At 42.3% G+C, this 26,575-nt stretch overlaps 1 protein-coding gene across 1 annotated transcript in view; it reads left to right on the top strand.

Annotated features, from left to right (window-relative positions):
- runx1t1 (RUNX1 partner transcriptional co-repressor 1) overlaps positions 1 to 26,575 on the top strand; it is a gene marked incomplete at both ends in the record, with an annotated part of 54,100 nt that overhangs the window by 26,738 nt on the left and 787 nt on the right. Inside the window, 9 exons of the mRNA XM_079176559.1 lie at positions 7,534 to 7,671; positions 9,802 to 10,043; positions 12,410 to 12,499; positions 16,304 to 16,485; positions 19,861 to 20,123; positions 20,889 to 20,977; positions 21,694 to 21,889; positions 23,342 to 23,410; positions 25,839 to 26,029. Of these exons, the coding sequence (XP_079032685.1) occupies positions 7,534 to 7,671; positions 9,802 to 10,043; positions 12,410 to 12,499; positions 16,304 to 16,485; positions 19,861 to 20,123; positions 20,889 to 20,977; positions 21,694 to 21,889; positions 23,342 to 23,410; positions 25,839 to 26,029 (1,460 nt within the window). The remainder of the gene's footprint in view (positions 1 to 7,533; positions 7,672 to 9,801; positions 10,044 to 12,409; positions 12,500 to 16,303; positions 16,486 to 19,860; positions 20,124 to 20,888; positions 20,978 to 21,693; positions 21,890 to 23,341; positions 23,411 to 25,838; positions 26,030 to 26,575) is intronic.

The raw sequence follows: 26,575 nt of genomic DNA on the forward strand, positions 1-26,575 counted from the left end.
CCCAGCACACAGAGCAATCACCACAAGCCACTATCAAACCATCTCTGTATCGCTTCATCTATTCCATTACCTATCTGTCCCACTCCCTTTCTTCACACATTATTGTGTGCTGTGTATGTGTGTGTGTGTGTGTGTGTGTGTGTGTGTGTGTGTGGGCATAACACACCCGGAGGCACCATTTTGCACAGACATTGGCACGTCGTGGACATTAGTGCTCAATTCACAGGCTTCCTGCGGCTTCATTGCCTCACGGTTTTCACTTCAACACCTACATATCAGTGTGTGCGCTGAAGGTATTATGTCTGTCTAGATCATATGTTTGCCTGTGTTTGTGTAGGGCATAAGTGGGTCAGTCTTGCATTTTTCAATTTAAGTCTATAATGATGATATCTGTGTCTGACTTCTCCAATCTTGTGCTCACACAGGCACCAGTGCACCGTAAATTGTTTATGTCACAGCCGCCAACTCTCGAAAATTCACCCAGCGTGATTGAAACCCATTGTCGTTTTGAAGAAAGGGATTTGCCTGTGTGAAGTGCTCTCGAGTGGCATATTACTGCCACTGTTATCGCATCATTTTCAGCCTCCAACTGTACGATCACAGCGCTTACATACAGTCACGTAAAAACCCGCACACACAGCTCATGAAGTGTATAATGGAGATTGTTTGCCTCCTGATGATTGACTTTGAAGTCGTTGTAGCCTCTGTGTAATCAAAAAAATCAAGGTTAGGAGATGTTGTTCCCACTTCACAAGGCGATTTGAATACGAAATGACCTCACAGCTTTGTGTGCGATGATGAAATGTATAAGGTCTGGATTTAATGTTGTATTTTTTTTTCTCTTGAGTTGTGGATTGCAAAGTCCTCTCTGTAGTTTATTGAACTGTTTCTCAGGGACCGCATTCCTTCTAGATATACTTCATTGCAACAACCTTGTTTTAGGCGAGTGATGTAACTTGCATGTAACCTTAGTAAAGGCGTGTATCGCAAGTCAGCGGGGCGATAAAATCTCCTTTCTTTGAGCTTGGCTGAAAGATGGTACGAGTGAGAGGGAGAACAGCGGAGAAAGAAAGAGATATTTTTGCAAACATTGAGGATCACGTAATCACGGACGATGCAAACGGGTGATGTAAGTGTGAAGACATCCTTGTGAGTGGCAGGTGGTTGTCCAGGGTTCTTCCTCATTTCTAGGACCGGTCTGCGAATCAGAGGGCTGGATTGTAAAGAGATTAAAGAAGTTACAAGAATAATTCAACTTTTGCTTTGCTATTTCAACTTTGAGAGCTTGTTCAGAGAGATGTGAGGGTGGTTAGTGTGTTTCATTCTCAAATTATAATTAAGATTACAGTAACGCTTAAAAAAAGTAGTTACCAACCATGCGGCTGAGGGATCGCGAGATGATTAATAAAATAAAAAACACCTATTTCAGTTCCAACATTTTGTTTTATTTTTTGTGACTTTTCTCAAATCTTTGATTTTTTTTTTCTCCTGAATTACAGATAACTTTTACCTCAGTCGTCTATAAGCTGTTAAACTGAAACAATCTGAGAAAGAAACGTCATTCTTCGATTGAACCGCTCACAGCTCAAAGACATCCGTGACAATGCAAGTAGGCAACAGGGGTTCACACCAAAAGATGTCTTACTACACCGCATTGTAGCGGCACTTCTGCCATCAGTGTAATTCCGACATAATGTAGACAAAGCAAATACAACCTCATCCCTCCTGGGAGCTCATAATTCAGTCAGATATCAGTGTAATTACCTCGGACACATACAAGATGATAGCTGGGTAACAATATACCAAATACATTTAATGAGGCATCACTAAAGCCTTGATATTCTCATGGGCTCGAGTCTCATTCAGGCCACCCATGCTGCAAATATTTGCGCTAAGAGCTCTTTTATGATTCTCTAGATAAAACCACGCAGCAAGTGGCTGTTGTGGGACATTAATCACTGTCACCCATAAGCATGATCATCAATAGGTTTGGCACCTCTGCCTTCAGAGAGTGCACGAGTGAATCAACACACATTTGAGAGGGCTCTTCTGTTCTTTTATAGCTAATTGCTGCCTCTTCCACAACCGTCCTCATCCTCTTCAATCCATTAATTCCTGGACAACAGCACTTCTGAGAAGTCGTAAAGTGAGTTAGGCAAAGTCAAAGCACTCATCGCCCCTTTCCATTAATGCTCAGCACATCAATACCTGTCCAGTCTTGGGATACCATCCATCGGCCGGCCACAGATCTGCTGCTTCGCCCTGCAATATGCAACTGGCTAATAAATGAACAATAGATGTGCATTAAGTTCAGCCATTAACTTTTAACAGATGTATTAGGCTGAAGGAGACTTTGTTTTCAAGGTTGTTTAAGGTTGCGTGTTCAGGTGGTGCTTTTTAAATTTAATTATGTATGAGTTAGCGAGCACTTGCAATTGTTCAGCCTTGCTCTATTGCTGTAATAAAACGAGAGCTTGTCTGACGGTTGTCTGCGCAGGTATTTTGTATTCTAAAGTATACATGCCATGTTTGCTCATGAAAATGAACGGCGCACAGTTGTGTGGGGTGAGCTGTTTTCAATAACATGCCTCGGCTGTAAGATTTATTTTTATTTTTCCCAGAGACTGGGTAAATTACCTTGTGGAGGGAGTATTGCTATTGATTCAAGTAGCATAGTAAGTGCAGAGTGAATGGTTGGGTGCAGCCCTTGTTGGTTAGTATGAAGACATTGATTTTGCTCTGCTCGTATGCTTTGCAGTGCTCTCAATCAAATCAGAAACAGAGAAGACGCTGTTTGTAAATGACGTGTGTGTAAGTGTAAGTGTGTGTGCATGTGTGCGTGTGTGTGTTGGGGGGCAGGTGGACTGTATGCATGTGAGAGAGAGAGAGAGACCGTTATGGCCTGGATGCATGCATGCGTTTGCTGTGTACACGAATTTCACACTAATTCATTCTGCATCTTTCATCTTCTTCCCTGAGGGACTGCAGAGTTTCAAATGCGTTCACGGTTTATGTTTCTCTCATCTCCTGCCATCCAATCAAAACGCTGACCGAGGTGCTAATCCCCAATTACAAACCTGTAACTAAACTCATCTTTTCATACTGCCGGAGGCCCGCAGGGCCATGCAGGAGTTCAGGTGGATCTGGAGTCCAGACTGTTGTGCATTTTACATTGTGCCTCCTGTTGAAGTTTTTACTGTGAACACATTTTTAATGTTAAGAAAAGTGCTTTTCTGTTCCTTCTATATGAGTATATTACCCCAAAAATAATAATGCTCCAGTCCTCTCTTAAAAGACCCCACATTAATGTAAGTTAACCAAAAGATTTATATGGTGTGCTTTGCACTGGAGGTCAAGCTGCTTTCAAATTCCATTGTGACGATATCAGTCATTTACATTATCCATCCCCCTATCTACTCACAAAGATTACGGTTATTATAAGATGATGGACCCTAATTGGACGTCCCACTATCTAACAATAGATCAATGCGAACTTGGCCAGAAAATTACCACACAATTAGAAAAGCCAATACACCGAACTATGGAAAGCATGAGCTCAAAGATTCAGTGTAGCAGGATAAGCACAACCATGTGTGATATGGTAACTTCTTTCTTTTTCACGTGGGCTCATTATACATCTTAGGTCTTTGTGTTTGACTGGAAAATGATGAATTACCTTGGGTCCTGTCACCCGGCCGTCTTTTTTTAAAGACCTTGTATTTTCATAGATCATATTTTAGGCAGGCATACAGGATATGATAGCTGGCAGCCAAAGGTAAGACTATATGTTTCCACTAGCTACACTACTATATCCTGAGTTTATAAAATAAATAGTCAGGTCCAGACTTTTTTACTTTGGTGAAATTAGAGAAGTAAACCTTTTTTCAGTCTGGCCAGGTCGGTAGAATGGAGAGACGGGTTGTGTGTGTGTGTGTGTGTGTGTGTGTGTGTGTGAGAGAGAGAGAGAGTGAGAGACAGTTAGCAGAACTGCAGCGCAGTGACTAGACAGTTAAAGGTTTGTCTTCACATTGACTCTTTGTTCACCTCCAGTCCTCTTATTCTCTGCTTTCCTAATCAGTCAGCTTTTTTCCACTAATCTCTACTCTGCTTCTATTCATGCTGCTCTCTGCAATGCGTCCTATGTTAGCTGCATTTTAATCAAATCCTCCTTTATTCAAGGTTCAATTTATTGCCATTGTACAACACAGGCTGGTAGGTAGTCCCATTATGCTTCATAAGTACGTTTTTTGTTTTACTTGCTCTACCGCACTGCATTGAGAAGCAGAGCAAAAACCAGTTTTATAGTCTGAGTCAATGATGAATGTTTGCAGTATAATTAAATAACGTTTTGAGTCAACATTTTAAAATGTGTAAGATTCAGCCCAAACTGAAATCTATCCCAGTAAGTAACACTAAAAGGTTTTAGGATTGATGTCTGTTATGCTCTGGTTTTCAGTCTGCACCTAAAAGTCTCTGTGTGCTGGGAAAAATCCAACCTTCCCAGTGACTTTATCAGTTGTCCCCTAGGACAGCATGGAGTGTGCATGGTTACTGAGGGACAGTCATCTGGGGTTATAGGTATAGATGTGTGACCTGTCTGGGGATGTGAGGACGCTTTACTCTTCCTCTCCTGTCTGCTGACAGTGGTCTGACTGCATGGGTTGAGATCAGTTTGCCTTGAGGATCTTTGGAAGCTTAGAGAACGTTTAAAAACAAGAAATAATCTTGATAACAGCATTTTTCTGGCATAAAAGCCAGTGTACCAGCTAGGCGTCAGTCAGTAAGTTAGTTCAAATAATTTCAGTGCGACTGGAAATGACGAGCAGCATAACCTTTGGGAGCTAGCGTGGATTCAAGGCTCTTGCTTGATTGTCACATGTCACTGGTCATAAAGCTTTCACTACATATTTATAAGTTGTATATCATTGTGATTGTTTCATTCATTTACATCACTTCCCCTCTACTTATTTGAATTGGAGCCATGGAGCACTCTCTATTTACAATTTCAGTGACGTCTCCATCTCTCACTTGCCTGCCTGCCAAAGCTGAGCTAGCGTGACTAAAATACTTAGTCACTGTGCACCTCGGCAGCAGTGAGCCACAGTGTAACTGAGGCTTGGCACGAGCTAACAGGCTTTGGCTATCCTGTCTCTCTCACATCAGTATTTCTCTTTCATTTCACCTAAACTTAACACTGTGGCTCCAAACAGTCGGTGCAGAGGAACACTAACATTTATATGGTCTGTACTGTTTTAACACATAAACACTGAGGGGAAAATATGCAAAGTTACATGTAAGATATAAGATTAACCTCCTGACCCCTAGCCCCATTCCTCGGAAAAAAACCTCCTAAAAATACAAACCCAAAATGAATTAGAAATAGCTCCCCCACCATCGGGCTTATATGCATGTATCTGGTCTCCTTTGAAAGGTAGGAAGCTAAGAAATATGAATCCATTATAAAAAAAAACTGAACTACATTTCCATTCCAAAGAAAATGGAGAAGCAATGAAGGAAAATTATAAGATTTTTTACCTTGCCTAGTATAAAATCTTAATTTCAGATCCAAGAGACAATGATGCAACTGAATGTCTTCTCCCCTTTGATTTCATTTGCAACTGATGAAACTACACTTAATATACCCAGGGGGCCTCAGTGTTCTGGCCATATCTACGGTTTACCTGCTTACTTACTTTACCGTGAGTTTTACTTCAAAAGACGATGCGATGTTACCAATATAGCATAAATATCCCCAAAACATTGAAATAGTTATAAACACTATTAATATGATCAATATTCATATGACAGTAGAGCTCCATGCTATACAGGCAGTTAAATGGAGAATGAAAACGCCCACAGTGCTTTACGAAGAATCTATATATTCCTATGGATGAGACGAGGACAATGGTGTATAGTTTGTTTGTGTGTGTTGCCATCTGTATCGAGTACTAAGGGGCCAGCGATCGTCTAAAAGCGAAAATATTGTTTCAGTTTCAGCCAACATGGCGCCTGAATCCAATCGGTGTGGCTTTCTGGTGGATTATAATTGCAGCAGACAAATCAATCAATAAAATCTGCTGTTTTGGACAAAACTAGCATAGTCCTTAGGTCAAATACTTTGACTAGAACATAGATTTAAGCGCTGTGCGTTTTTTCGGGGGCATTAGAAAGCTCGGAATTTCTAGTTTCCAACGATACGAAGCACGATATTGTAGACTAGAGTGAGTGACGAGAAAATGATCCGGTATCTTTTGATAACAACCTGTTCTTATATTTACAAAGTTTATATCTGTACAACATTTGGACAACGTACATTGAGTATAACATTAATATTTTCTATGAATAGACAATCCTGAAATAGCTATATTTCTCAACTTCATGGGTTGCACTCGGTACCGTGGGCGCTCATCCTCAGGGGTTTCAAGTAATAGTCGGCATATTTATCATGCAAAAACACACTCTAGGGTCTGGAGACAACTGTGTGACAGGGACCACCCTGTTTCCTGAACATGCACCCTTACCACCCTGATTACAGACTGTGTGTCTGCCTTTACCGTGCCTGTGTGTGTGTGTGTGTCTTTGAGTCAAAGCACATGCATCCACTTCATGATTACAGCTCTATATTCCCAATGTCACAGATAGTACTTTTGTTTCTTTTGCTGCCCCTCCCTTCCCTCAACCCTCCCTCTCTCTTCTCTTCTCTCCCTCCACCCTCCTCCCTCTCTCTCATTTTACAATCTCACCTTCACAATGTGCCTCAGAGACAGTTGATGACAGTCTGTTGACTCTGTGTTAATGCTATTGCTGAGGGAAGGTGTGTAGTTTATCCTGCACAATATGGGCTAAGCCCTCACAGCTACAGTGCAAGACATTGATAATCTCTTGCTGTCACTCTCATACATTAGACATGGTCAGTTATCTGCTGAGCACAAAGCAACATGTATTAGGTGAAAATAGGCATGTCATCAAAGACAATGTTTTGTTTTTGAATAGAGTTTTCACAGAAGATCAAATGTAAAAAAACAAGTGAAGAACCGTTAGTTTGTGTTGTGTATTTGTAATCTTAAATGAGTTCATTGTTCCAGTCCTGAACAGATGTGAATATAGTATCCAGAGGTGCAAGCTTTAGGGCTGTGTGTGTGTGTCTGTGTGTGTGTGTGTAATGAGCACTGCAGTCGTTAGCAGCGGAGGAAGGTACTGTGTCACCGTTCTGTACAGCGGGCATGCAGGACGGCACAGATGGTGGTGGAATGAGACCCGTACCCGCGGCAGATTTACGCTCCTCTCTCGGTTGTCTGTCTGTGAGTCTCTCCTTCCTCACCCCTATCATTCCTCATCTGACAGTCTGAGCATCTGCAACATGTCAACGTGGCCAGACATATGATGTGGTGAGCCATCTAATACCAGAACTAGTCTTGTCTGGCCCACCTCGCAGGCCCTTTCTTACCAAATATCATTTATTTTCTGTGTCAAGCCATCAGGCATGTTATTTTTAAGTATGTCATGACAAGCTTTCCCTTTGTCCTCCCTCAGATCGCACTGGGAAGCGCTCCACCATGCCCGACTCACCTGCGGACGTCAAGACACAGTCCCGGTTGACCCCCCCTACCATGCCTCCCCCACCCAGCACGCAAGGAGCACCCCGTAACAGCTCCTACACCCCCACCACATGTGAGTAAAGCCAGCTTGTTGTGGGTTAAGGGGTCACGGTGTAGCAACAGAGGTGTCTACCGTCTATGACAGAGGTCATCTATTGCAATTGGCTCTTCAATGGTCGAAAACCAGTTATGTTGTTACATATTTAACATTTTAACCTTTTTTTCAATGTACCGTATCAGTGCTGATACTGACTTTATTAACTGATCCTAATTAAATACAGTTTCTTTGTAAATGTCATCATGAAGTTAATTTGGTCCAGTATCAGTTACATTGTACTCACAGCAGACTGCAGACTTTACCTCATGTTGGAAGTTCCATGCAGTGTGGTATCCATGTTTTAATTTTGGAAAAGAGAGCACTATGATAGTATTAGATCAATACTTGGCATCAGCAAATACACTGAGTTGTGGTATAGTGGCATCGGTATTGGCAGAGTTGGAAGAGTTGGGTTAGTGCATCCCTACATAATACATTGGTGGTTGTAGTGATGCTGAACCTGAATATATTCCAGACTGATGGCTGTACATCAGAGGCATAAGTATAATTCCACCTTAAAGGTGTACAGCGTGTAGCATTTCGGGGTATATTTGAGCAGAAATGGAATATGATATTCACAACGTATTAGTGTATAATCACCTGAAACTAAGAATTGTTGTGTTTTCTTAGTAGCCCAAAACGGACAAACCAATCGCTGGCTCTAGCGAGAGCCTTACACATTTTCACGTTACCTAAAGCTGCCGTATTACTCCGACACGCTTGTGAAACTGCGTTAACTTGAACTACAGAGTGCAAAACTATAGTACTGCCAGGTGTACTGCATGTACATGGTTTTGCACTCTGCGGCTCAAGTTACTGCAGTCTTGCAGATGCTAGATGCCGCCAAATCCTTCACACTGTACCTTTAAGTCACCCATGGAGAATATACACGGCAACACTTTGAAACAGAGCAGACATGCATGCGCTCATACATGGAAAAACAGTCGCAATATGCATGGCTAAAACCCCCCAAATCCAAAACTTTAAAAGCCATCAGCATCGTAAGACCTCCCAAATTGCACTCATTCCAAACAACTCCCCTAACAAGTTCATTAACACCCAAGCTTACGAAACCCTTGGAGCTTTGCCACGGCGTTCACATAGCCTGTGACGAGCAAATTACACCCTAGTATTTACTTAGAAGTACACACTTAACCACTTGCATGAAGAGCACTAGAATCAAAGAATCAAAGGCCTTGCAGTTCAAAATGCTCAGAGTGCTCAAGTCGGCGTTAGTAGCGCTGGTTCTCTGCTCCAGAGGCATTATGTTGTTCTCTTTCAATCACTTATCCTCCCTTTCTTTATCTTTAGCATTTACTTTCTCCCTCTCTCTTTCTATCTGTCTGTCTCTCTCTCTCTCTCTCTCTCTCTCTCTCTCTCTCTCTCTCTCTCTCTCTGTTGCATACGCTCTCACTCCGCAATTAACATCGGGGCTTCCGTGCAATGAGGGAGGAAAGGCCCAGCTCTCTCATTACGCATGCCGAAGGTTTTAACAAAGCAGTATGCTTTGATTTCCACCCGACGTAATTGTTACCAGATGCAGTTTGAGTATCTCGTCTCTCCTCTCTTTACAGTGGCGGCTTTGGACGGCAGCCAGAGGGGGAGTGAGTGGATTGCTAGTCAAAACCTAATCTCATTAGTGAGAAAGCTTTATGCCGCCTTGTATCTCTTTGTACACCAACTCCCCCAACACATGCGCACACACAAACACACGCTGCTCCCATGCTCTGCCGCGACGGGGGGGGGGGTCACACTGTCCCTGCTTGTTTAGACTGCTGGGAGGCAGGGAAAGGGAGAAGGAGGTGCGGAGAGGCAACATGTCTCCAAATGCAGAAATATGTTTTTTTATGAGATGCCGCAAAGTATCAAACGTGCCGCGATGATTGGAAACAAATGTTGAGGATTGTGAATGTTTTGAAGGGGAATGTGAATCATTCCAAATCACTGGTTTGGTCTCAGTGAAGCTGACGTATGTTGTTTCCTTTGTTGTTGTTTGTTCAAGTTAAAGTCAGGGATTTTAGGTGATTTTTGGTGATTTGCAAATAGAAAGAGTGAATTCAGGGCTATACTTTGCCCAATATTAATGCTTCTTTTTGTCTCAAACAGTAACCAATGGCAGCAGCCACTCTCCTACGGCGCTCAACGGCGCTCCATCTCCTCCAAACGGCTACAGCAATGGTCCTAGCTCCTCCTCCTCATCCTCGCTGGCCAACCAGCAGCTGCCGCCGGCCTGCGGCGCCCGGCAGCTCAGCAAGCTCAAGCGCTTCCTCACAACTCTACAGCAGTTTGGCAACGACATCTCACCTGAAATCGGCGAGCGGGTCCGCACATTAGTGCTCGGACTAGTGGTGAGTGGCTTCTGTGTATGAGCTTCAGTTCAAAGGGCTCATGGAGTGGAAATTGACACCGGGGCCTATAGTTCACAGGAATGAGTGAATCCATTCGGATATTTGAGAATAATTCCTCGCATTTGTTCAGCATGCCTGAAATAGCAGATGGAATGAGTTTACTGAATCAAACATTTGAAATAGTGTCAGGTTTGTTGTCTTACTTAAAATACTTTAGAAAGACTTATCACTGATTATAAAAACCTCAGGGGTATTTCTTCAAGGTTTGCTTTTATTCTCTTATGTCAGAAACGTCACCCATCTGGTCCTTCAGGCGTAAGTATAAAATAAACACAGAGATTTGTGAACCTCTGCCTCCAGGCTTGACACAATACCTCACGAAACAATGGCCGTATGTCGTCCTCTGAGAACAAGAATAACATCAGACCAGGAGGCTGCTTTCTTTATGTACCTGAGCCAATTTGGATTTGAATTTCCATTGTACTTATTTCAATTCAAATACAGCACACAAAAACATGGAAAACCAGAGGCAACATTAGAGTTGTTACTTAAACATCATTATCACCTATCACTAAGGTTGTGCAGGTGTGTTGCAATTAGAATTTGTCTGAATTTGCAAACATCAAACTACATTTATCCAACAGAGACTTCATAAGACAGATGTGTTTCTCCAGCTTTAGCTGACATCATTATATGAATGTATTATGAAATACATGTGCAAATCTAAAGATTTACTGCACTTCTTTGTGATCTGAGAAGATTTGACTTAACGAGCAGGGGAATACAGAAATAGTGATTGTATGTTGTGCAGAAAGGAGGAGGCGGAGTAGATGGAGGGAAGGATTTTTTTTTTTAATTAGCCTCAGAGAGCATAGCCTCCTTTTGGCTTCACTCTGTTTATTATTCTCACCGTCTGCATATGCACATGCCTCTCCTGTGTCGTTTTAGCTCACATCCCCCCCCCCCCCCCCCCCCCCCCCCCCCTCCCCTCTATATATATCTCTCTCCTTCTCTTCCCCTCTCGCTCACTGTCTCTCTGTCCCTCCCCTTGCCTTATTGAAAAGAGTGACACCGTTAATTAGCTAGTTGTGTGCTGGGGAGAGGGGGAGAGGGAGACTCAGGAGGTTTCACTAGCTGTCAAGAACAGCCCCTACGCAATCTGGGTGAACAGATGTAAGGCTGAATGTAACAAAATCCAGGTCTGGGAAATAACACAGAGAGTGTGGGGAGGAAAAATAGTATCTGCTGCTTTTTTTAATGTTTTTTTCTTCGTCTCGCTTGATTCTTTTGCTTTTTTTCCCCCCTTTGTTTGTATTTATGCTTGTTATGGAGCAGATACTTCTCCCATGTGCACGCTCTCCTCTTTCCCCTCTCTTTTCTCTCTGTTCTGCATCGTGGGAATAGTTCATGTTGAAAATTTCAAATAGTGTCACGGCTGTCTTGACAGTCATTAATGTGAGTTACAGGCGAGACTTTGTTTTGGTGTTGACAAACTGAAACGTATAACCCACCGGACCCCCCCCCCACTGCTCCAAACATACACTCCTCCTGGTTCCAACCACACAGAAACGACAGAAATACCCTCTCCCTCTAAATATATTTCACCCTCTCTGTCCTCATCTTCCTGCATGGTCCATAATGTATTTTGGTCACCTTGGTCTTATCTGGTCTGTGAAAGGAGCCAGGCAGTTATTTGGTTGGCACTGATGGAGGGAGGGCACAGGAGTGGAGCATTATGGCACAAGTGTGTCAGGCTCATGTACTGTGTCGATAAGGACGAGGGTGTCATCCATGTACACGTATACCACAGAAAATATGTGTACAAAAACATCCAAATGAATGTCTTAAGTAATGGAAACAAAAAAAAGCAATGAAGAAGGGAAAACAATCACGCCCCCTGTGAGGATACAAGGAGGCTCAACTCAAAGCTTCTTTAATCAAAGAAGTGAGATTCACAATATCCTGTTCAAAACTAAAATAACTATTTTAATGGACATATATTACGGAATGCGCTCCAAAAAATGTGCACATCTTCCTTCATGTCACAGTTGTCTTTAGAATATTAAATTGTTCTATTCATAGTAAAACAACAAGCAGTTTAAAAATGAGGCACAATTCTTCCTCATGCAGCATATTTGTTGATGATGTGACTCCTACATGTGTATTTGTTGTGTTAATTGAAGGAGATGTGTGTCTTTGTTTCCTGTGGGTCTTTTCACTGCGGCCTACCCATATGCTTCCTATTACAAAACCCGAAACATTCACTCCAGGCCAGGATATAGCTTAGCTTCCAATAAGTCATATTTTCACTTAATGCCTTCCACATGGATTCATGTGTTTTCTCTCTGTTTCTCTCTCTCCTCCAGAATTCCACACTGACCATCGAAGAATTCCACTCCAAGCTCCAAGAAGCCACCAACTTCCCTCTCCGACCTTTTGTCATACCCTTTCTGAAGGTAGATATTTAAATATGCATTTACTACGGGAGGTTTGCCTGCCTCCCTGACTGATCGACCTAATCTGGAAAACTTTTAGCCAGCCCAGATCCAGATGTGCATACTTGTGTTTCTCCCTCTCTTTATCTCTCTCTTTTCTTCATTTCTTCTTCCTCAGTTAGTACAGTCTCTCTCATTCTGTGTCTCACGTCATCTTTTTTTTCCTCGTCTGTCAATATCTTGTCCATACTGAGGCTGATCTCACTCTTTTAGGTTCACTCTGTTTGAACTCTATCTGAACTTTGTTCAGGCTGTAATTTTCCTGTAATTTTCCTGTACAAAATTTTTTTTAAGAAACTTGCTTAACTTAACGTGTACAGAGCACAATGACTGTGCATGTGACCTGAGATCAACGTCCCCTTTCATGCCCTCCACCAATTTCTCTGAGGCTGTCTTTGTCATCGATTCCTCATCCCACTAAGCCACACTTTTAGCAAGTATTTCCCATTTCCAGCCATTAGCATGGCATATTACCAGAGAAAGGAGCCCTCTTTTAAGCATCCAGTTGTGCCTTTTTTCTTCAGCCCATTTGTCACGGGTCACCTCTTTTCAATCCCAACGGCACAGCTCTCATCTCTTTATTCCAGTCTGGGAGATGAAAATGAAGAGGGATGGTTGGATTGTCTGTTTGTATCTACAGGTGAAATAGTGTCCATTTCTGTACACTTGGGCTGTTTGTGTCAGATAGGTCCATATTGTAAGTGTTGTAAGACTGGTGGTGTCGGCGGTATGATTTGTTTTGGTAGTCAAAGATGAAAAATGGGTCTGGGGGTTTATATTGAGGGATGTACTGTGCAGCAGCAGTTTAGATCATGTTATGGGGTCTAGGTGAAGCCGAGATCAATATCAGTGTGCAACTGAGAGATGGAGAACAGAGACAGGCATGACATTCAACACAAAGCTCATTTGTTTCTATTACAGGCTCTGTTTTCTTTTCTCACTTTGTTTTTTCTTATTCCTTTCTCTTTCCCCCTCCATCCTATTCTGGATTCATCTGCCTACTTCTTCCTCTTTATCTATTCCCCATCCCTTATTTATCCCACCCTCCCTCTGCTCTACCTGCTTGTGTCTGAGTGACAGGCATGAGGTAAATGTTATTTGTGAATAACAAGACAGTCCATTCATACTTTATCCTGTGTGTATGCGCGTGCATGGGTGCATTTGCAGATGTGTGCATGTGTGAGTTGACATTCACAAGCCTATATTATCCACTATGGTCCTGAGTGGATGTGGAATTGGTCCCTCTAGAATCGCTGTTACTGGCTGTTAACAACACTAACAGGGACCTGGTGTCCTCCCTGTGTCCTTTTTCACATCACTCCCTTATTGAAGTTGCGTTCATATTTTTCTGCTTTGCCTCACCTTCTCATTTGTTCTCCCTCCATATCTTTCTGTCTTTATCCCTATGCTGTTTCTGTTTACTGTTCCCCATCTATCCATCCTCCAGTCCCTCCTTCCCTTTCCTTCTCCTCGCCAGATGGTTAGTGTATCACTGGGATGGCTGTGGAATCAAAGATGCAACTCTTTTTTTTCCTCCCTCCGCCGCTCCTTCTCTGCCTCTCTCTATCCCCAGTCTAATTTTAGTGTCTTGCCACTGCAGAGCCTTTAATGCCAGCTACCATATGGTAGCAGAGAGCAGTTGGAGGTGTAGGGAAGCTTTTATAGGTGCGTCGAAGCACAGCTGCAACAATGCGCGTCAGGGCTCAGAGTTTTTCATTACGTTAATGTTAGACCAAGCCGACCCCTCCAATTCCCCCACCTCCACCCAAACCCACTCAATTCCTTTCCCCTTCTCTTAATACTAAACCGCAAATTGGTTGGGACTCTTTACTGGAAGGAGGCAATCATAAACCACACAGCGCCAGTGACGTGATGAGTTGGCGGGACGCCCGCAACACAAGACAACAGGCTTACAGAGTAACAGTGTTTCTCTAGTTTCAAGTTAAAGTTGAGCTTTTTTGTTTTTTTTTTGTTTTTCCTGTGTCGTGATGAAGTGAGAGGAGCGCTCTGAGACAGAGGAGTAAACACATTTACCTAAAAAGAGAGAGAGAGAGAGAGAAAGTCATGACAGGAAATCATTTAAATAGGACAATAAAGACGTCTCCCAGATTCTCCTTCAACTGCAAATTACACAGAAACACAAAGTTGATGAAGTGCAGCATATCCTGAATGTGGCGTATTCTGAATAGTTTTTTGGCATCGTTTGACAAAATGACAAATCCAGTATTTTCACAATAAATCATCCTGGGCGGATTTTAGCTGTGGCTGCTGAACACTACTTGAAATGTTCCTTTTATGCAAGTGCAGATGTTGGTTACCATAACTGCACAGAAGCAAATCGCCTTACTTTGTCATGTGAAAAATGATCCGGTCTCTTCAATGGTCTGCATTTCTTGACTCAGACTTTTTGTTAATGCATCCCCCATCTCTGGCAATTAGGATGACCTCTAATTAATGAAAGATGGGTTCACCAGGGTCAAAGCAATCTATTTTATGCTCTTTTTTTCAGAGGGTAATTACGATCATAAACTATTAACGGACCATTAACTCGGGCAGGTAAAGTGAAGGCCAGCGCTTGGCATTTCTTTTACTGCAGCCAATTACTGGAGAGGGATTTTGTATGATTATGAAACATAAATCCGACTAAACAAATCATGGTTGTGTTTTGCAAGTATTATTTCTGTATGCAGTTGGCAAGGACAAGATTGAATGGTCAAAGAAAAGGAAGCGAATGCGTGAGCTAATGTAGGACAGGAGGAATGAAAGAGCGAATGAAAGCCTTTAGATTATGAAACTGGGAAAAATAGGGAAAGGAAACAACAAAGCATGAGACTTGGAGAGAGATTATGTTATTGAGGACAAAACAAAGATTAACAGACATAAAACTTAAAAAGATGTGATGTACCTCACCAAAATAGTCCCCACTCTCATTCTGAACCAGCCTGACGAAACACTTTCATCTTCTTGCTTCAAAAACGCACCCCATCAGATGTCTTTGAAGTCTGCGCGCACATACCTGCATGACCCACACGAGAAAGCATACCCCCTTGTTATGTCAAAGAGATTGAAAATAGCTGCTGTTTCTTTATATCTATTTGAAGAGAAAAAATGTATATGCCACGGAGAACCTTTCTGGGTGTTAATGCACTCTGAGTCACAGGAAGTGGTGGTGGTTCAGTGGTAACGAGCAAACAGGGGTCAGATGACGTGGAAGAAATGAGCTTCTTGTTATTTCAAATTGGTGCTTTTGGTATGAAAAGACGAGGAAAAAGCTTTTATTACAACATCATATTTTTATGTGCTTTATGAGCTTTACATTTTGTTTCAGATCTAAGAGATTCATCAATCTGTTTGAATGTATCTTTGTTGTAATTTAATGATCAACAACTTAAAATATTATATTTTGCACATGAGTAGAACTTGAATATTCCAGCTGCATATTTTCTCTTTTGGGAGCCGAAGTTGACTTTGATTACCCATAAAGTGATTTTATTGTTTTATGCAGTTCTGAATCTTCATTAGTATGTTTTTCCTACACAGACAATGTAGTAAAAACAGCTCAGCTCAGAATCTGACATATTATGTAGTTGTTTCCCAAATTCGCCAAAAAAACTAACAGAGAGCATCTCAGAAAGAAGAGTGAGTGTCTGAGCGAGTCATTTTTTACAGGCCAAAAAAGCAGATGTGACATTTACATTCTTGTCTAAAACATCCAGCACAAATGTTACATTTCCTCTGGTAATACAGTGACGTTTCCTTCTGTAGGCCAACCTGCCGCTCCTTCAGAGGGAGCTGCTGCACTGTGCCAGGCTGGCCAAGCAGAACCCAGCTCAGTACCTGGCCCAGCATGAGCAGCTGCTCCTGGACACCAGCACCACCTCCCCAGTGGACTCCTCTGAACTCCTGCTGGACGTCAACGAGAACGGCAAGAGAAGGACGCCAGACAGGTGGGTGAATTAGAAAGTCAGAACACCAGTTTGACGGTATGGGACTGATTTGGTTTATGCATTTACCAGCTCCAAACATTAAAGCAGCTGAGGTTTTTTTTTTACTCTGTTATTTGATCTCATACATGAATCCCTTTGAGACTGCCTGCTTATCCATGAACCCATACAACGCTCCACAGAAACAAGCTGAGCCAACGCAGGGCAATAGTGTGATGTGTTCATTTCTGTATGGGAAGTGTCTGTCAGTGTGCCACCGGGCCTCATGACGTGCTCCGTTGGACATCTCAGCTCCCGGCTCCTGCTCTTAATGGGCCAGAACTGACGAGAGGAAGAGATGGGAAAAGTAGAGCTCGCGACCCCCCTCCCCCCACACACACACACACACACACACAAATGGAAGGAAGGCAGTTGCGAATGTGTGTGAATGTGTATGAATATGTATTCTGTGTAAGTTATCATTGACTTCCATGCTTGATTGGGTGTGTGAGTACACAGAGTGTGCCTTTGTGTGTGTGTCTCTCTCTCTCTCTCTCTGCATCAGTTCAGCCCCCCACCCCAGCCAAATCATTACATCCGTTTGTTGTCACAGACTTTGGTAATGACTCAATGTTCCCTGCTCTAATGGACAAGCACTAAGACGTGCCGTCCAGGAACACACAGCACTAAAAACCTATAGTCCTCTCTCCAACAGTCTTCCCCAGAGCAGCAGAAAAAGAAACAAACACAAAGCCCGCAAGCGCAACGCCAAAGCATGTCCGCATGTTCAAGACTGTGGCTCATCCCCAGCCCAATAACGTACACTTTTTTCTGGTAGAGCTGCAATACAACAAAAAAAAATACCAGCAGAATCTATCTATCTCCATCAGTATATAGCTTTGCATGCATGTTCGGCCAAAATTGGCTTTACAAAGGCATTACACGAATCACACCCGTACACATATTCTTCCAGTCAACATTAATAAGCATTTTTAACTTCTTGAACAGAAGTTTGCGAACATTTGTGTGTGTGTGCACTGTGGTGAGTTTGTGCTTTGAGGACAATGTGTGCATGGTCTTTTGAAATAAAGAGTAATTCTCCTGTGGTCTAAAATTTTTAATACAGGCAGGGGAGAGGAAAATGTACTTTTTATATTTGCTGAGGGACAAAAATGCCAAAAGCAATATTAATAATTTTCACCTCTCTTTTCCCCTAACAGTCGGATAGGCAGACTTTTTCTGTAATACCTGCATATTTGCAGGCCGTCTGGTGCTTAGGGGAGTGAGCTTAGGGGAAAAGGTGTGTGTGTGTGTAAATGTGTGTGTGTGTGTAAATGTGTGTGTGTGTGTGTGTGTGTGTGTGTGTGTGTGTGTGTGTGTGTGTGAGAGAGAGAGAGAGAGAGAAAATACATGGAGAGAGAGAAAAAGTAAGTAGGCATCTGTATTCAGTGAAAAAGAAATGTGGTCTGTTTGTGTGAATGTTTGTGTGCATGATTCTCTATTCAGTGTGAAGGGGTGAGTAAGGTTCATGTATGCACACCTCTGTGCGTGTTTGTGAGTGTGTGTGTGTGTGTGGGTGTATGTGGGTGTGTGCCCTGGGAGATGGGCTGATAACACTTACAGATGAGGCTTCAGCACCAATACGGCTGGCTAAGCACCTCTGGATTCTGCTTACCTCTGCTCTGCGTTCCTGCTTATTAGAGCCCTGCACCAGAATATTGGAATTTGAATGGGAATCCTTAATTACGGACAACAATGCACCATCAATGCATCCTGATTAATACCATGGTCTGCGGGAACCTGACCAGGAATATCGCAGTACAATATGAATATGACAGAAAAAGCATCATGTGTACTTCAATTATCTAACAAAGCCGATACTAAAATAATAGCTGGGAGTGCAAAATGACTGGTACTGTATTGGCTTGCATGGTAAATTAGAATTCAGTATATATTTTCAACATTAATTTCATTAGCCACATGCAGGAAAATTAAGCTCAACACTCTATTTCAGAATTTCTCTTTCGAAGAGAAATGGTGTTCTCGTTCACTAATTGATGAAGTCTAATCCATTCTGCTTTTGTCAGTGGAACACTTATTGCAGATGTTTCACAATAACAGTCTCCCATTTAAGAGAAGGAAATACACCCCCTGAAATGTTTTCAGTGTGAAGAAGGGGAACTTTTGGATTTGTATAAAAACAAAGGGGAACAGATAAACAGGCTTTACTAAAATATAATTAAAATATACTTTATATTTAGACATGAAAAGCCTGTTTGTGAAGTGAAGGCATGGGTCCCTCTTCAGTAGAGGTAAAAGAAAAAATGTCATTCACTGTTTGAGAATTTCTAGTATTTGTAAATGATTGTCGCTCATTATGAGATGCCGTTTAATCATTTTACCTTAGATACAATGTGAACCCAATCTTGACATGTTCACTTTTTACATCGATAAATACAAGTATTAAAATGTCAGGACATTGGCATGTGCATGTGGATTGGGCCCATGTATGTATCTTCAGTAGGTAGGTGATGGGTACACACGTCAATGCATTCATTGTATAGGTAACGGTGAAAGTGTGTGTATGTGTGCACTGCACTGCCTGTAGATATAAACATTGTTGCAGCAGGAAGGCTGGGGAGATAAGAGTGTGGGTTGGGGGGGGGAGAGAAGAATGGATGGATGAGTCGAGGGAGGCAGCGAGAGACGGACGGATGGAGGGAAAGAGCATATGGAGAGCTGTGGATGAGCATTAGGAGCCCATAAAAACAGCTCATTAAGAAGTTCAATCTGTTCGTCGGAGAGAGAGATGGGGAGGGAGAGGAGAGAGGGAGAGAGGAAAGTGGAGGAGTGCAGATAGTGGGGGGGAGGTTGGCAAGATTTTAACTGTGGACTGACAAAGCTGAGAACAGACACACATGTGCAAGAATGCGCACACACAAACACACCTGGCCACATTAATCTTCGGCTGCAGCCTTACAAAATTTCACCTGATCCCTTGGAAACTACTTTAGTGAGTACGTATGCTTGCGCGCGAGTACACACTGCAGTTGTGTATTTGTACGTATGTATGAATGAATCTTTTCCATGAAAGAATTCCAGTATGATTCCTGCAGTTATGTTGTCTGTTAGCGCGTCAACTCAAGCATTTAGTGCAGCACAAAGGAGCGAAAGAGATTGTGATATTACCATACCACAGATTTGTCTTGTGTCCTCTCCTCTTTCGCGCATTTTCCCCTTTGCTACTCATTCATTTTGTCTATTGTCCAATGTTACGGATTCTACCAAAAGAGTCAAATATGAACACCCACTGGAAGACGAACCTATTTACATAAAGTGCTACACGCAGTGACTATGTAACACTCAAAATGTGTCTCATTTCTTTCTTTCTTCACCCAGAACCAAAGAGAACGGCTTCGAGCGAGATGGCGCCCTCCACCCGGATGTTCACCCGAGCAAGCGGCCCTGCACCATAAGCCCCGCCCAGCGCTTCAGCCCGTCTAACGGGCTCTCCTACCAACCCAACGGCCTGCCCCATCCCGGCCCGCTCCCTCCGCAGCACTACCGGCTGGATGACATGGCCATCGCCCACCACTACCGTGACACTTACAGACACCCCGCCTCCAATCATCGGGAGATCCGGGACAGAGCCAGGCCTGTTGGTGAGGACATGGGGGAGGATGGGGGGGGACACACACACAAACCAACTCCATTACATGGCGCACTGTCAAACCTTTTGCTTTGTAGCACTACCAAGAGAAATATAAAGAGGATTTTTATAAACAAAAGTAAACTATTACAACAGTTACATCATTTTTACATCATTTCTCAGTTCTTTAACTATATACCACTGAGATCTGTATCCATTTTAATAATACTGATAATCCAGTCAGTGTCCACTTCCACTTCAGCCTGGTGGATGCGTGTTGGTACAACAGACTGACAAACAGTCCCTCTGACCACATGGCCATCCTGCTGCCTCAGAGACGCTGAGGCCACTCTGATCTGATGGCTGACTGAAGCACTGCACCGTGAGATGTATGAGCGCACTACAGAAGCACATTTAGGCACGGCGCGGTTGAATTAGAGACATTTCTCTGCGTAGACCGAGCCTTGATGAAGCTGTAATGACGACGTTGGCTCTGCTCTAAAAATAGGAGAGACATTTACCATGTCTTGCCCTGTGATGGATGTTTATTGGACCAGAAGCTCAGTCATTTGAGTCCGGCCCTCAGGCTGGGAGAGAGATATGGAGACAGCAACGAAAAGGGGGAGGGAGGGAGGAGGAGAAGAAAGAAATGGATGGAAAGAGAGTTTCAACCAGGGAGCAAATGAAGGATGGGAGTGATGGAGTGATGTTGCATTGTTCCTCTGTGTCATACTGAGTTGCCCTTTGTTTATCTTTCTATCTGTCATATTGTTTACAGGCATGCATACAGGGACCAGACAGGAGGAAGTGATTGACCACAGGCTGACAGACAGAGAATGGGCTGAGGAGTGGAAACACCTTGACCATGTAAGAAAAGTAATAACATTTTTTATTACTATACCTTGAAAACCAGACATTATCCAAATCCTTATTTCAGTCCAATTCAATTGTTATATTTCTTGTTGTATTTTAAGACAGAGTTAAGAGAAACAAAATAAGAGTGACCTTAAAGTGCTATTAAAAAATGAGTTATGTGAGATCATCTCAACAAAGGTTTGACATTACCTGCATATCAAAACTAATAGCAATTTTTTTTTTTTATTCTTTATATAATTATATTGTGTATGTGTATGCTTGGATGTAAATACGTTTGCCTGCAGTGCAACAAACATACAATATAAACATTGCTAAATTGTTGCTTGTGTGCTCACCGTCAGGGTTGTTAATCCAGTCCCATGTTCACGACGTGAAATATATCTCGTGTCACATTTGTGATGCTGTTTCACCTCACAGTTGCGGTGAAAATTGAGTCACTAAATGACATAATGGGAACACAAAGATATTCTTGACTGAAGTGATAAAGTCATGTGGAGAGGTGTGACCTTTGAAGGGTGAGAGTGTGTCTAGTGTTTCACCGCCGAACTCCATGAAACATATGAATGTAATAATGACACACGAACTAAAACAACATCACAGATGTCGGCTTTAATTAAGAACCGCTCCCGCTGCCTTGCTGAATTGAAATCAATCTTTCCACGTCTATCTGTAAACTCAGCGCCTTGTCCGCTCCCTGTCACCCCCAGCTGCTGAACTGTATCATGGACATGGTGGAGAAGACAAGGCGCTCACTGACGGTACTGCGCCGGTGCCAGGAGGCCGACCGCGAGGAGCTCAACTATTGGATCCGACGATACAGCGATGCTGAAGAGCTGAAGAAGGGCGCCGCTAGTGGGCAGTCAAGGCAGCAGAGCCCGGCCGCACAGGAAAATGCAACACCAGGTAGGGAATCACACAAACTGCAGATGTATTAGAGAGCTATTTAAAGGATATAGTAGCGAAGCAATTAGTATGTTTACAGGACTGCTTAAAGCCATGTTCCAGTGAGTTTAAGGATTTATGGTAATGTTTCCATTACATTGTAAGAACACGTCTCTGCTGGTGCTTCCACTTTCATTCGTCTTTCTTTATGAGTTTATATATTCCACTTCCTCTATCAATCCACTTCCCCCCCCCCACACCTTTGAGGTGGAACTAATGTACCTAAACACTTTCTTGCAATCTGTCCTTTTTTCTTTCTTTTTTTTAGCTCTCTTAAAGGGATAGGTGGGATGTTTTGAAGTGGGGTTTGTATGAAGTGCTTATCATACTGAGTCGTGTTGCTTTGAAGACTGCATAGATCAGTTTCACTTTCAGTTCAGTTCCACATCTGAAAAGGCTGTCCAACGGCAAGATAAAGCTGTTAAAATATTCTAAATATAACACACACTTGAACTGATATTGATTTTTTTTCGGTGAGCCTTTCTTTCAGGTGGCTAAAATTATTTTTGCTGCTGGCCCTGTCCACAGCAGTACATTGATTTACTCCCTTGTCAGTACTCCCGCCTGTTTCCTAAACTGGGGGCGTGCCGACCGTCGACCTCTGTAGGTAATACACTGACTATGGTTAAGTCCCGCCTACAACTCGACATCAAAACACCCAAACTATCCCTTTAGGTCTGCAGTTTCCACACCACTATTAAAGCTGGGGTTAGCAACTTTGGAGAAACCAGCAAGAGCAAGCTAGATTTTGAAATCCAACCGAAAAACCCATCGCAGTGTTGCCAACTCTATTGCACTTTTGGCCAAAGGAAATTATCGGCCGGGCTTACATTCCTGCGACAGCCACGGATACCGGATTTTTTCTCTGTTTTTGTCAGAGCATTTGCTTTATTTATTGCTGTTGGGATGTAATAAGAATTTAAACAAATATAAGTGTCCAAAAAGACATGACCTACCCTAGCTTTAAAGAAGCCCTACAATAACTTATTATTAGCTGATCTAAAATGTCCCATTGTTACTTAGCTGGTTTGTGTCCTACATGAAAGTGATATTATCTATTTTTTTATTTTCTCCAGCTGTTTTTTACGGTTGATAGTTAATGTGGAGATCCCCAGGGGTGGATTCTAGGTCCTCTACTGTTAAGTTTGTACATACTGCCACTAGGCCATATCATCTATGTTATCATGATTTTACAGATGACAGTCAGTTGGAGTCATTTTACATCTCACTAGTTTATGGCATCAATGAAAAATGAACTGGATGATTTGTTTCGTTCCTTAAACCGTGACTGAAATATCAGGGTAACCAACAGGTTCTACAACACGCTGATTTGTTCTACAATCTTTTGTGCTGTGTCATGCAAAACATTGGTTGATCTCTAATTACCATGGCCGTGTGTTTGCGTCTCCCCAGAAATTCACAGGGAGCTGCTGCACCGGCCTGTGTCTGGATACGTGCCTGAAGAGATCTGGAAGAAAGCTGGTGAGCAACATTTCCATGCCTGCCATTACCACACACACACACACACACACACACACACACTTTCTCTCTCTTTCTCTTTATCGCTCTGCAGTTTTTAAGAAATTTTGCTTTGTAGAAATCAAGAGAGGACAAGAGGCACTCCTTCAACCCCATTCTCCCCTCTCATTCCTGTGTAGTCTACTGGCTGCAATCTCCACCCCTGGTAGACGTATATTAATGTGTCAGGCTGCTCTTACAAAATGATTTATATTTGATATAGTAGAGAAGATAAAAAAAAATAAGAGTTCCACCACCACACTCTGCACGCTTCAAATATGATGTCAGGTTGTAAAACGATTTTATTGCACCAGTCAAATAAGGGACATGAGCAGCTTTAACAGCTGGTCCGGCGGTTCTGCTGTTAAAACAAAACTACTTAGCAAGACTTGTACTGTATCGTCTTGCGTTTGGCACCTCTGTAATCTCCTTAGCGATAGACATCGCAGCTATTCTATTTAACAAAAGTGTCTTAAAATTGTAAAAGGGGAAATTTGTAGAGCCAGTTAAGATCAAGTATTGAAACTAATTTGTTGCTTTTACAGCTTTCATTAGCAGCCACTACATGTTTAGTGTACACAAACAGCATTCTTTAAACTCATGAGCGCAGCTGCAATCACCATTATCGCTGTCCTGAAAAACTGAAAGAATTTTCTGTTAAGGGCTCACTGCTCGAGGAATCCACTTTGTATTCACCGTCAGTGATACAGTATATCTGCTTTTTAAACCCCTCGGAGAAAAGAAATTGTCCCCTTGCTTGACCGAGCATGATGTGTGAGATACTCAGAACAAGTAATATGCATTTAAATTGAATTGAGTATCACCATTGGGACTCTGCCTGCTCTCCAGTCCTCTCCTCCCCTCACCAGCTTTGATCGATCTTCCATCTAAGGCATTTGGTGTGTAATCACAATTCCATGCACAAGGCATATATCACACGGCACCGGGGCAATTTCCATGACTTCAGGCAGCACAGTAGGTTAAAGACAAAACCACCCTGGTTTGAAAATGTAGCTCGATTACGACGGAAAGAAAATGTCTGTCTTTAGAAAAGCGCACATTCTGTCTGATATTGAATACAGATTGTACATTTGTAATACAAGTGTAACGTCAACAAAGGAAATTAAGTAAAGTGAAGCATATTTGTCAGACATAAAGCTGTATTTATCTTTTGTCTGCGGGACAAATGGTGCCTGCTATTTTTCATTCTCTGCATTCTTCTCCGTGTTTCTTTTTCACTTCAGTCGCATATATTCTGGCTGAGGAGAGACTGATTTAAATGTGACCTAGGGAGGATTGCAAAATAGGATTTTTAACACAATGGAGTATGGCGGTGAATACATCTGTTTGAAATGGGCAAAATGTTTACAGTTGGTGATAAATATTCAAGCACCTTGCACGGTGTCCTACCGGCTTCCCACTTCCCTCACCACATGGGCCTCTGGGATCACAATAGAAATGCATAATTTAAATATAAATTGCCTGATTTGCATACACAATTAGTCAAGTTACAGGCTTGATGGGAGCAAACAAAAAAGCCCTCCTTTTGCTTTGACGTTCGGTTGGAATTCCACTGCTTAACACCCGCGCAGCAAGGTTATTCATTACACAAAACAAGAATAAAATAACACATTGCTACATATCAAAAGTATGTTTTCTGACTGATTACCTGGAATTAATTGGCCCATGCTGGTGTCTCGAGGATATTATAAGAAAAAATATAGTTTTGGTTTGCTCATTGTCAAATATGATCCTTTTAACGTTTTAAATGAAAATAAAAACGTCATCATTGACCCATTGGAACTGATTAAACATGCCACATTCACCGTCACTTCCTAAATGCCTTAATGATTAAACGAAAGCATTCAAGTTTTCATATTTGAATGTACCCACTATCGTATATTTACCACGTTTAAAAATGGATGTCTGGTTAAATGTTGGCGTATCCCAGGGGGTACTACCTGCAGATGATCTTGGAATAACAAAAACTAAAAAGGTTTTCTATGTGAATTAATTCTCATCATTTAACTACAAGGCGTGTCTTTTCTCAGATTTTGTCCGAACATAAAAGTGAGTGAAAGCATTAGTTTTATGGTTATGGTTTCTGTCCTCCAGATGTGTTACAGATTTAGCACATGAAACTGCTATTACCATTAATCTTTCAGAAGGCACACTCTTAGATACCACTTCTGTCGAATGAAACTTTTCAATTGTTTCAGAAAAACTGTTGTTAAATGTTTATATTCAGAAATAGTAACTGTTGTATCCTAGACCAAACTAAAAACATCAGTGTGCTCATTGAAAATCAACTTCCAACAACAGGATGATACAATGCCCCACTACATTACAGGTGCGGGAGGCTTGACTTCCTCTGTGTCCACACTCTTTCCAGAAGAGGCTGTGAATGAGGTGAAGCGACAGGCTGTGTCAGAGTTGCAGAAGGCCGTCTCAGAGGCCGAGCGTAAGGCTCACGAGATGATCAGCACCGAGCGGGCCAAGATGGAGCGTACGGTAGCAGAGGCCAAGCGACAGGCTTCCGAGGATGCGCTCTCCGTCATCAACCAACAAGAAGACTCCAGCGAGGTAGGAATATACGCGAGCACTTCGAGACATCAAAAGGTCTACCCTCAATCTTTCAAAGACATCATGAAATCTGTCATCGCCGTCCTCTTGTTTGGTAGCTGCGGTAGTTCTTTGTTGTCACTTTGACAACACTTTAGATGCCAGCTGTTAACTCCCAAATGATACAAATGATCGGATCTTCTCTTACAAAGACGTTTCTGTTGTATTTTATTGTTGTATTAATGGAAGCCCATCATTGTCTACTAAACCTTTCAAATATCAAAGAGGTTTCTGATTATTCGCAGCTTTAAAGGTGTTCCTGCAAATAGAAGTTATTTTATTGTCAGAAGGGAAAGCAAAGCAACGCAAAACAAGGTCAATCCAGCATCTATTAGCCTCGCTTTCCTCCTTCCTCTATTTGTTTCCGACAGAGTAGCTAGCATGTTTAGAGAGGTGTTACCAATTCAGCTGAGAGGAAATAAGGGAAGGAGCTTTCATTTGCTAATCACCATTAGAGACCTTGGCATTTAATCAGTTAAGTGAGAGGGAAATATGGCTCACATCTGT

Source organism: Pholis gunnellus (assembly GCF_910591455.1).
Source record: "Pholis gunnellus genome assembly, chromosome: 16".
Lineage (NCBI taxonomy): Eukaryota > Metazoa > Chordata > Actinopteri > Perciformes > Pholidae > Pholis > Pholis gunnellus.